General features: G+C 46.9%; 1 protein-coding gene across 1 annotated transcript in view; it reads left to right on the top strand.

The window, feature by feature from the left end:
• LRRC1 (leucine rich repeat containing 1) overlaps nt 1-11,791 on the top strand; it is a 161,624-nt gene extending 149,833 nt beyond the window's left edge. Inside the window, exons 11-13 of the mRNA XM_004696555.2 lie at nt 1,662-1,777; nt 9,827-9,999; nt 11,634-11,791. Coding sequence (XP_004696612.1) covers nt 1,662-1,777; nt 9,827-9,999; nt 11,634-11,791 — 447 coding nt within the window. The remainder of the gene's footprint in view (nt 1-1,661; nt 1,778-9,826; nt 10,000-11,633) is intronic.
• The last annotated feature ends 616 nt before the right edge of the window (nt 11,792-12,407 follow it).

Genomic DNA, 12,407 nt, shown 5'->3' with positions numbered 1-12,407 from the left:
TTTTTTTGAGACTCAGAATTGGTTTATTGACAATGCCCCATGTTGTCCTCTGCTCTCAGAACAGCTCTCAGGATCAAAAGAACCCAACCCGAGTCCCTGAGGTTGGCGTCTTAGCATGGCTCCCCTCCCTGCCGGAGGGCAGAGCAAGGACCCCCACCTGCTCCCATCAGGCCGCCTTTGGGATGGGGAGATGCCTGAGCATCACACAGCACCACCCTCTCCTAGCCGAGACCCGAGCCGGGTCACCTTTACTGGGGTGCAGAGATGGTGTGGCCCCTGCCTATCCTGAGGCCACCCTAGAGCAGTCACCCTGGGGAGGACAGTAACCTGACCCAGACACACTTTTGCTCCCCCCGCTTCAAACTGTCCCACCACTCCCCGAGATCCAGGACATGGCAAAGGGGCTGGCAAGGAGGGAATGGGGAGGGGGGAGGGCCAGAGTGCCCCCTGTTCTGTTCCACTGGTCTCCGAGGGGCTCAGTGAACATTTTTGTATTTGCCTTCTGTTTGGAAGACCAGTGCGCGCACAGCTCAGCTCCTCTTGAATTACTGTAAAACAAGACATTTGGTTTGGATGCAGATAGCTCTTTGTATGCTTTCCCCAGCAGCTCTAAGTGAGGAGGTTAAACCTACGGCTCTACCAAATCCACCGTTGGTTAAGATGTTTTTGCATTTGTCAGAGGAAAGGGAATTTACCAGATTAAGTTATGAATGACAAGAACCTGCTAAAAGGTGTAAGAGGGGAGTTAATGCATTAGATCGTGGATCAGATGCCCTCTTTCGTTATGTTTTAAAAGTAAACCAAGGCAGTGAAATTAATGGGTAGCTCTTCAAAAAGGAGTGTGTTTATCGATATCATTTTTAGCCTAGCATTTGAAATCTAGAAAACTCAAACGCACGGCTATTGAGTTGATGCCGACGCATAGCAGCCCTATAGGACAGGGTAGAACTGCCCCTGTGAATTTCCAAGACTTAACTGTTAACTCTTTCACCCTCTGAGAGGCTGGTGGTTTTGAACTGTACACTTTGCAGTTAGCAACCCTACAAGTACCCACTGTGCCACCAGAACTCCACTTGGACCTCAAAGTCGCCAAATAATCCTGACCTGAACCGGAGAGTTCGGTAAGGAATCCGGGTGGAGGAATGGGCTCTGTGTCAGCTGCTAACCCTGAAGCTGGTGGTTCAAACCCACTAGCACACTCCGAGGGGAACAGATGAGTCTGTCTACTTCCTTAAAGCTTCCGGTCTTGGCAGTTCTACTGTGTCTGAAGGGTCACCGTGGGTCTGAATGGACCACATGGCGCTGTGCTTGGTTTGAGCCCACGGCATGGTTAACGTATTCAGAAGATTCCGTTGTATTAGATCGCAACAGTGGGAAATGGCTTTCTCTTTAGAATGCAGTTTCGAACCGTGTGGCTTACTCTCTTGATTGAGTTTGCAGAGATATCTTGAACTTACTGGACTTCTCATTGCTTTGTATGATTTCACATTAATCACCGTTAGTCATCAGTGAGACTTAGCACCATGTGGTATAACTTCACCCATTTTCATAAACAAGATACTCCAGCCCCACCCCATCTCATCCCACCTACCCCCCACCCCCCACCACGGGAAAACCAAAACAAAGCAGGAATAAAGGTGTATTTTTGTTTCGTTTTGTAGATTGGCGGGTGCTGCAGCCTCACTGTGTTCTGCGTGCGTGACAATAGGTTAACTCGGATTCCTGCGGAGGTGTCACAGGCGACAGAACTTCATGTCCTGGATGTAGCAGGGAACAGGTAAGCAGCTTTGGGTTGGCCTTGCTTGACCCTGAGGAAGAACGATAAACACACCAGAGCCTGCAGTGCGTCTTGCCCTGGCTCCAGTGTTTAGTATCTCTTAGGACCCCATAGTCGTCGATGCATTGGGCTGCTAACGGCAAGGTCAGTAGTGCAAACCACCAGCCACTGGAGAATGTCAGGTAGGAGTTAATGCCTTCTGTCATCACCCAGATTTCTTCCTCTTCTTCTGTTTTAAAAATAAACCAAGACACTGAAATCAATGTAATGATCAGGTCTTCAAAAGGGTGGGTGTGTGTATCAATATAATATTTAGCCTAGTGTTTGGAATCTAGAGGTTCAAAAGAAACCTAGAGTTTCTCTGCTGGAGAAAGATGAGGCTTTCCACCCCCATGAAGATTTACAGTCTCGGAAATCCACAAGAGTGGGTCTACTCGATATGACAGGGGTCCTCAAACTACAGCCTGAGGGCCATATGCAGCCCACCGAAGACATTTATCTGGCCCGCCGGGTGTTTTTGCCCTGTTTGTTTTTTTTACTTTAAACTAAGATATGTGCAGTGTGCATAGGAATTTGTTCATAGCTTTTTTTTAAACTATAGTCTGGCCCTCCAACAGGTCTGAGGGACAGTGAACTGGCCCCCTGTTTAAAAAGTTTGAGGACCCCTGCTATACGATAGGGTTGCTATGAGTTGGAATTGAATTGGTAGTGAGGATTTTGTTGTTGTTTTTAATCAAATGAACCAGACCAGGGTGAACTCAAAATGGGAGACAGTGTGGTTGATCCCAATAGTACAGAGAAGGCTAGGGACCACCTGAACATGCAGTTCCACTTCTATAGAAATCCTCCACAGAATCAGTGGGGTACAGAAAAGAACACATAAGTTTCAGACACCTAAGGTTTACCTTGGCTTTTACCACTTGCTTTTTGTAAGCCATCTGGGCTTCGGAGTCTCCTCTTTGGCAATGTGCACTTGAAACTTGAGGGAAATTGGGATATGTTTTAACTAGGCCTTGATGGGCTCTGCTGGTGCCTAAAACCCCTGAAATGGAAGCAAAATTGTATTCAGACACATTATTCTGAGGCGAGGCTCCACAGCCATTGTCAGAGTCTCCAGGCGATTTGTGAAGAGCCAGCAAACTCAGGTTCACAAAGGCACCTCCTGTGCTCAACTCCCAGGATCACAAGTGCCATGGGACTGCTTGCCAGTGTCTACGCCGTGCCTTCCCTCACTCTCTGGATGGAGATTTGGTTCAGGGACTGGGAACTAAGGTGTTAGGGTTTCTCCCTTTTGCAAGCCCCTTTATAAGCCCTTTTCCTGGACCTGGGACCTTCTGCCCTCTGGGCCTCCTCTCTTCTTCGCTGTCATGATCTGTCTTCTCCCGGAAGCCTTTGTCTGGGTGCACCGGTGAACAGCCCCCACACAGCACTCAGGGGCCGTGAGCACTACCTGTTTACACACACCAGCCCTCCTCATCCGACCCCAGCCTCTGGTGAGGGCTCCTGGCTTCTGCGCACAATGCCTGTTCCACAGGAGATGCCTTGGGGAATCTGAAGGGGCTTCTAAAAGTTCGTGGGACAATATCCCACGCTCTTTTCACTCTGTTTTTTCCGCCATCATTTTTAAGTCCCGTGAATGAAGAGAAAGGTGAATCGTTTTTTTTTTTGCAGAACACATAGCAGACTACCGCACAGTGTCTTATCTCCTAGGCTTCATTGCCAAAGGGATTTTTAAAAAAAGAAATTGTTTGCAAGTATGATATGACTACAGAGGGGAGAGCGATCAGTCAGGGGAAGATGACCTTTGACTTAAAAGGGTGTACATCAGCAATCTGAACAGTGCTTGGCGGACAGGCCCCTACATGCTGATTAACTCGTCACTTGGGTCAGGCACAGGCCAGCCTTTGTCATTCTTGCTAATGCATTCTAGGCGGCAGAGCTGAATAAATAGCAGTTCTCCAGTGGAGCTCAGAGATGAGTGATGGCTTCCGGGCGTGCGCACCGTTTGAAGTTAATGCTTTTGGGACATCTTGATGGATTCCTAAGACCACTCGCTGGATGCTAGAGACTCAACTCATTTAAGTTGAATGCTGAATTTCTGCTGGGATTGCTACGGCAGGGGATGCCGAGAAGGACCTCTCGCCTCAAGCAACAATGGAAACTCAGTGACTCCCCACATTCGCTCGCTGTGAGCATCAATTGGTATTGCTAATTCTTGAACAGAAAGATTGATCTCTAAAAACTTCTGTGTTTATTTTTAGTAAGGGTAAGGGCCACATGTGAACCTATGCATGGATCAAGAGACATTTTTTGGAGTAGAACAGGTTGTATCCTCCCACCGTTGCTTATTCAGTCATATGCTGAACAAAGAAACAAATCTAGAGAAGTAGGATTCTACGAAGAAGAATGAGGCAGTTTGGAGGAAGGCTTGTTAACAACCTGAGACATGCAGGTGAACATAACTCTGTTTACTGAATGTGCAAAGGGCTTGAAGCACTTGCTAATGAAGGACAAGGATTATGGCCTTCAGTGTGGGTTAGAACTCATTGTCAAGAAAACCATAACTGGTCCAATAGGTAATATTATGGTAAGCAGAGAAAAGATTGACATTGCTTTAGGGAAATCTTCTACACAAGACACCTTTAGAGGGGTGAAAAGCAAGGATGTTACTTTGAGAACTAAGGTGTGCCTAACCGAAACCATAGTATTTTCATTCACTGTCAGAGTAACCAGCCTCTGACCATCGTGGGGGGTCCATAGGCGAAATTGTACGGCAATAATATATAAAGATCATAGTAAAGTCATAGAAGATAGGAGAGGTAGGAGAAAAGATAAAGGCATCAGACACATTTTATGGTAGCATGCTCACCTCAGCCCCGCTTGGTGGTCCATGTGGAGGTGGGATACGAGAGGAGGAGGGAAAGAGTATATTTCCAACCAAGGCTATTCTATATACCTTGGGGTGTGCAAGCTCCCCCTGATTATAGGTAGCCACATATGTCACAGGAAGGGGCTGTACAATAGGCATATGGGTCACAGGAAGGGGATGAGCTAGGGGTGTACATGTAATAGGAAGGGGAGGGACTAGGTACACATGTGACAAGATGGGCAGATCCTAGATTTAGGATGGCAGCCTAATCTTGAGTGGGCTTGACCATTTCTCTGGGCTCTTCAGGGAAACCATCACTATCCTTATCAGTAGGGTGTGCGCCCCACCTATGGTGGGACAGACAGTAGTCTGATTGCTCTGGATGGCTGATGCCTTCAGGGAAAAAACTTCTAAGCAGCTGACCACACAGTGAGCTAGCTAGCAAACAGGAGACAACCTGGGTAAAATTTTTTTGTATCCCATAATTCACCTCATATGTTTGTGAAAGTTGGACATTGGCTAAAGAAAGCCTAAGAAAAATTAATGACTTTGAACGATGGTGTTGGTGAAGAATATTGAAAGTACCATGGGCTGTCAAAAGAGCCAACCAGTATGTTTCGGAAGAAATACAGTGAGAATGCTCCTTAGAGGCAAGGATGGCAAGACTTCATCTCTCACACTTTGGGCATGTTGTCAGGAGAGACCAGGCCCTGGAGAAGGACATCCTGCATGATAAAGTCGAGGGGCAATGAAAAGGAGGAAGACTCACAATGAGATGGATTGATGTCGTGGCTGCACCAATGGGCTTAAATAGAGGAACAATTGTGAGGATGGCACAGGACCAGGCCGGGAAGGTGCGGGAGCTGTTTCTCCCTGTTGTACCTTTAGTCGCTATGAGTTGGAACAGACTCCACCTAACAACAAGGGCCCCATTCTCTAGGTCTCAGAACACAGCAAAGTTGTACTGTATTGGGTTTGGGCCAGGGTGGAAAAGGCCCCATTAAAAAATCTAGTTACATAGTTGTCAGTCGAGATTGTCAAGTGTGTCATTTAGTCCATGTAAATATAGATTCATAACCAAATTTTTTAAGCCTATTAAAATACTTAATCACTACTTATTAACCTATCAGTATAGAAACTAATAACAATGTGCATTTGTTTCTCAATGTTACCCTTCAAGCTTACAAAAATGTCCCCAGACGGGAAGTCCTACCAAATACAACAGAAGTTTCTGTCTCTTCTCTCAAGCATATAAAAATAGCAAATGGAAGCAAAGAGTGTGCCTGTCAGTGTCCAAAAGCTTCCTTTTACAAGAATGGTAGGCTAAAATCACAGTAAGGATAATGGTAGAGTTGCACTTGGACACTAAATACCCTACTTTCCAGGGTCGTAAGGAGCAAAGTATATTGTAGCATCTGCTACCAATGGACACAAGACACAGCTTTACTTAATTCTAGCCCAATGACATAGGGATAGCTTCACGTATACAAAAATGGGTCTCTCAGGATCTTCGTCGAAGTTGTGTTGCTAGGAGGCCATGAGTCGACTCTCATGGTGACAGAGTTGATTTTTGCTGTCCTCTATGGAAACAGAGCACTAGCTCTGCCCACGCGGTGCTGCTGCTGGGTGGGTTAGCAGCTGAGCGCTTCACCATTGTGCCACCAGGGCTCCTGCACTGCCGTGCTAATGGGGCCAATTCTGGAAACCACGCTGGTCAATGGGGGAGATGGTGGTGTGTATTCCCCACCACCACCACACACACTGTATGCTTTATAAAACCCCACCTAGTAAGAAATGAAATTCAAAATTACCGAAATATTAAAACACACTAGAGAGCACTGAGCAGCCCCCAAATGTAGTGTTTTTATTCTGTACAACCTTGAAAAGGGAGTTGGGTTTGGGGGGTGGGGGGCACATAAATAGTGTTTCATTTTCCATATTTTGAAACCAGAGCCAGCACCGCCGAGTCAATTCTGACCCACGACCCCCTTATCTATATCAGGCCCTTGAGGCCAGCCTTACAGTTAGCACCCCACTCTTTTCCCACACTGCCGTTGGGCGCAGCCTTCAGAAGTGGGCCGTGTTCAGTTGCTGGAAAAATCTAGCCAAACAGTTGCAACCTTCATTCGGAGGCAGGGAGGTCACGTCAGGCCGGGCATATGCCGGGAGAGCCTTGTCCCCTGGACGTAAATAGTAACCACAGGCCTTTTCTTTCTCAGGGGGCTGGCATCCTAAATAGAAAGAACACAGAGATATGTAGAAATGGAGCTGTGGTTTCTCATATTTACTCTGTTCGGTCGTGTACAGAAGACACCAGGGTAAACCAACAACATATTATTAGCACCCCCTGGAAAGTAGGGATAAATCTATATTTAAAAAAAAAATCTATTTCCTGACTTGGCGTTGGGGTGGCTCACCCAAGAGAAACAGGAGCGTGTGTGTCTTCTCAGGCCCCGCGGGTGAGCCAGCCCGGGGGTGGGCCCGGCCTGCAGAAGGTCTGTGCTCAGCCTGGGAGGGCAGTGGCCGAGAGCAGGGCTTTTCCCTCCTGGCCACTTGTGGGATCGCCTTAGGCCACAGGACACAAGCCCATGTGAGGTGTCAATCAGGAGCTCAGCGGGCACGTGGGTTCTTTGCAGGGAAGCTGCGCTCTAGCGAACTTGTTACTCTGCTCTAGCTGGACTCAGCATGGTCGTGAGGGCTGCTGCTGCAGACTCCTGTAATTATGATAGCGTTTACCACAGAGCTTGTCGCCCTTCGACGCTGTTACAGGACTCTTAGTGTTCCTTGGTGTAAGGCTCAAGGCTGAGAGGCAGTCAGGAGTCGCAGAAGGTATGGTGACCACGGTTGCGTGTCTGTTGTGTGCCGGTTTCCAGATGGGAAGCCGTCTCTTTCCTGCATGTTCTCATGATGAAGAAAAGAGAGGTGCTGACTAAAGGGTTCTGGATTCAGACCTGGAAATTCCCACATTCTCGAGGAGGTTAGCTTAACTTCGGTCTTGAAAGAAGCAGGAGAAAGGAAAATTCCAGAGGAACCGCCCTTTTGTTCAGTAAAGTGCAAAGAGCTGTTGCCCATACGTCACCAGTTCAGTGGTTCACACATCCGGAAATGCAACATCACTTTATCGGTAGATGTGTAAGTAGATTGCCCACATATGTTAGCTGAAGATAGGTGCATAACTGTATGAAAGAAATACCGCCCTCGTCTCATCTTTTTCCAAATCGAATTGGACAGGGATTTCTTCTAGGCAGAGATGCGTCCTTTTGTGGATAAATGAAATAATGAGATATTAATATTTTCTTATTTTATAAAACCACTTCCAAGGCTGTTCTATGATTGAATAATACGGAGTCTCTTGTATACTGGTTCTACTGGATAAAACGAAACCAAAGACCAGACCCACTGCCGTGGGGTCAATTCTGACTCATAGATTATGATGTAACTTCAAATTCCTGGGAGATGCAGGGGTTTGATGTCCACAGTGAGTTCGTAAGTTGTTCTCAGAGTGAGTTAGACTAGTGTGAAGCTCTGCCTTTTTCTAAAGCAAGTTCACCTCCCCCCTCCTTGGTACAATTCCATGTTATCTGAGGAGGGGGAGTGGGGGTGTCCTGTCTTATTCACTGCCAGATGCTCTGGCCCCAACCCACTGGCTGCCACTAGTATCCAACTCCCATCCCCCCAACCCTTGGGCCAACCAAAAACATCCCCAGACATTGCCAAATGGCCCCCGGAGGGACATAGTCGCCCCCTATTGGAAAACCACTCTACTTAAAAGTAAAGTTGAGCAGGTACATGTGATTTCTGGCAGGTGGCATTTCAGTCCCCCACTTCCTAAATAGGTTTGAATGGCTGCGGCCAAGCTGTCAAATCTTTGCGAAGCATAACTAGTCTTCAGGTGTGTCTCATCTGGAAACTGGAAACAATCTGAGTTGGACATTTATTTTCACGGAGGAGTCTGACAGGTGGGAGCCGCTAGGACCTGAAAGATGAAAGCTTCTAATGGAATCCTTCAAAGTATCTCCCAGGCGAAGCTGGTGGCCTCCATAGGCAGGGCCTGTTCTGATCTTTCGGTGCACCGCAGCTCTTCTGCAAACTGGGTAACTCTCCTGCCGGCCCCGCTGGAAAGAGGTAATCCGGCCTCAGACGGAGTCACTCACTATGCGTCAGAACCCACCTGATGGCAAGGGGGCTATTGCCATATGTCCTGCTTTCAGATCCTTCCACGTTTAGTGCCTTCTTTCTTTCTCCGGAACGTCCTAGTACAAGAACGAGTAAGACCTAGTAATGAGCCCTACCTATCATTAGCTGGACTCTTCCTCATTTGGGGGGCCGATGGCATAAAGCACCTCATGGTGGGTGGTGAGTAGCAGACAAGAGAAACACAGCAATCTGCTGAAAAACTGTATGCTCCAAGGGCAAATCAAGCCTCTGCATAAACATGCAGCTGTGGTGGCTCAGTGGCGGAGCCCTCTCCTCCTGTGCTGGAGACCTGGGTTCATCTCCTGTCTGTCACTGGAGTGGAGGCTCCTGTGTCTATTCTCATGCTGACTGTGTTTCAGTGGCATTTGCATGCTAAAGACAGACCTGGAAATCCACCAAAGGAAACCCTGTGTACCACAACGATGATGCAGTCTATTCAGGAGCTAACAAGAAGAAAGAAGAATCGATACATTTGAATCACGGTGCTGGCGGTGAATATTGAAAGTCCCACGGACTCCCAAAAGAACCAACGAATCTGTCTTGGAAGAAGTACAGCCAGAATGCTCCTTAGAAGCAGGGATGGGGAGACTTCACTGCCTGTACTTTGGATGTGTTGTCAGGAGCTACCAGTGGCTGGCGGAGGGCAGCGTGTTTGGTAAAGTAGAGGTGCAGTGAAAAAGAAGGAGATCCTTGACAAGATGGCTTGACACAGTGGCTGCCACAATGGGCTCCCACATCAGAGCCATTGTGAGGCTGGAGCAGGACTGGGCAGGGTTTTGTTCTGTTGTGCACAGGGTCAGTGTGAGTCACAACGGACACGACAGTACCGAACAACATAACAACAACAAGAAAAAGTCTATATATCTTGGTGCTCTTTGGACAAAGAAACTTTTTAAAAAAAACGTTCACCTTCTTTTTATTTCCAGGGGTTGCTTTAATGACAACATGTGAGGTCATGGTGTCTCCCTTTTGTTGTAAATTAGGTTGTTGCACCTGCCTTTATCTCTGACCACCTTGAAACTGAAAGCACTCTGGCTGTCTGACAACCAGTCCCAGCCTCTGCTCACGTTCCAAACAGACACAGACCACACCACCGGGGAGAAGATTTTAACCTGCGTCTTACTTCCTCAGCTGCCTTCCGAACCAACTTGCCAAGGTGAGCTTACTTTAGGGCAATACTGCATGTGGCTGTGGGAATCAGTAGGGACTGTTATCGACCTATGAAGTTTCATTCTCCCCATATGAATGTGATAGCATGTCTTGTAATCTTCTTCCAGAGCCAGCCCCCGTGAGGTCATTATGGGACTCCTTTGGGAAGAGGCCCTGCATCCTTGTAGAAACAGTGTTTCTACTTGTTTTCTCTTTAAAAAAATTTTTTTTAATATTTTTATTTTTTTTCTACTTGTTTTCAACACTTTTTCTACCTGTTTCTTAAGCAGCCATTTCAGTTTTTAACTTTGGCCAATGTTGAGAATTCAAATGTTCCTAAGAAAAATCAAGGAGTCATGTAAAGTGCACATGTGCAGCATGAGATAATTCATAGTTAAAGCCAAAGCCACACTGTTCCTAAGATAGGAGGGCTGCTTTGAGTTTTTACATCTCTGGGTAAATTATGTGTAGCCTTAAGAAATCTTCACGTTAGCGTCAAAATGCTATTATAATTCATTTGTTGGGAGCTTGGCTTGATAGAAGACAACTGAAGTGCTCTTGGAGAATAGGAAGCTCCTAAATTGGGAAGAAAACCCCCCACCCTAGCCCAATGTACCAAGCCTTGCTTTGTTAGGTGAGCTTTTATGGCCCCAAAGAGGTAGAAGGTATAGAAGGACTGGGCGGCATTTGTTGTGCCTGGAGTCACCATGAGTTAGGGCCTGATGTGGCTACATCTGATGACAGCTAATCATAACAGTATTCAGCATGCAGCTACATCACTGTCATGCATTTTAAAAGTTTGTAGCAGAGAATTAGAAGGAATCTTTCAGTGATTGAAATTCTCTGTAATAAAATAGTAAACATGCATTTCACAGATGTTTTACATGAGCTCCAGTAGAATGGTGCAAAATCAAAGGAAGGGGAACCCTTTCCCAGGCCTTTTACTTTTTTGGTTTTAATTGTAGAGGAATATATATATGACAGAACAGGTGTCCTTTTAAGCACATTTACGTAACCACTTCCATGCACGCAATGATATACCTTACACATACACACACACACACACACACACACACACACACACACACCATGTTGTGCAGGCATCACTACTCTCATTTTCTAGTATTTTTGGTGGATTCACACACTGACCACAACACTGGGCTTGAACGTAGCCACAATCGTGAGGACGACACAGGACCAGGCAGTGTTTTGTTCTGCTGTGCACAGGATTGCTGTCAGTTGGAACTGAGTCACCGGCGCCTAACAACCACAGACATAACCTCCGTACTCATTCAGTAATGGCTATGGGGTCGTTTTATTGTTTGCTTTTAAAGCCAAGACTTGGAGGTTGACAAAACTAATTTGTCCTCCTCATTTCAGCGACTATAGCCCTGCTTCTCTTCATGGTTACTGCACACGACCAGCTGCCACTGAGGGTCTTTCGATCCATGATGATCCAGTATGTCTCCGAGCAGAACTGTGCTCCATGGAGTTTCCAAGTGGCATGGTTTGAGGATGGTCGCCAGACCATTCTTCCTAGGACCTTCCAGGTGGAGCGTAATTGGCCACCAAGTTGGCACATAGCATTGTCAGGTTCAGGAATCCATTTCCTACTGATGGACCCCTTCTTTGTCCCAACAGAGAACCTGCCTCGCTGTGGGGGGCTGGAGAACTTGGTGAATGACGTCTCCGACGAAGCCTGGAACGAGAGTGCGGTAAACAGAGTCAGCGCAATCCGGTTCTTGGAGGATGAAATGGATGAAGACGACAATGAAACGGTATCAAAAATGCCTCCATGAAGTTCAAACTTCAGAGCTCTGCACATGTTGAGGCTATTACCTAATAAGGGTTTCTCTGTTTGAAAATACTATGTTCTCTGTTTTGCATTCAGCGCTTAGAGTTCTTTTAGAAGACAAAACTAGGTACTGATTCACGGAAAAGAAGGGGAATGGGACTTCAGAGTTTTTTGTTTGAATCGTTTATGGTGTTTTTGTGTGTGTAAGCCTCTCCCCACCCAGCCACCCCGAGTCACTCAGGGTATAGCTCTCTACTGGCTCCATTCACATTTCATCATGTGTGGCCTCGCTTCCCTACCTGTGACTAGGTCACATCTGCCTCTATATATAATGATTGCCATTTTGGCGGGGTGACCTGGGGCTGCATTGGGAAATCTGGATCAGATTGGGATTGTTCTCTTTCCTCTGTGCAGGAATAGGCCTCTCGGATGCTTTCAGTAATGCGCACTGCTGTGGCGTCCGACCTTGGGTTTCTCTTTTGTGCCCAAGAGTCAGTGACAGCTTTTGAAATCTTCCTGCAAACTGGCTTTGGCTTCCTCAGCTTTTTGCACTAATGGAGATTTCCATAAGCAGACCTTTAAAGGAAAGAGTACTTGCAGCCCCCAACAAAGGGCAGCTT

This window comes from Echinops telfairi, unplaced genomic scaffold (genome assembly GCF_000313985.2).
Source record: "Echinops telfairi isolate 266 unplaced genomic scaffold, ASM31398v2 ScPeMD7_3533;HRSCAF=4204_1, whole genome shotgun sequence".
Classification (NCBI taxonomy): domain Eukaryota; kingdom Metazoa; phylum Chordata; class Mammalia; order Afrosoricida; family Tenrecidae; genus Echinops; species Echinops telfairi.
This window is presented reverse-complemented; position numbering and strand designations above follow the sequence as displayed.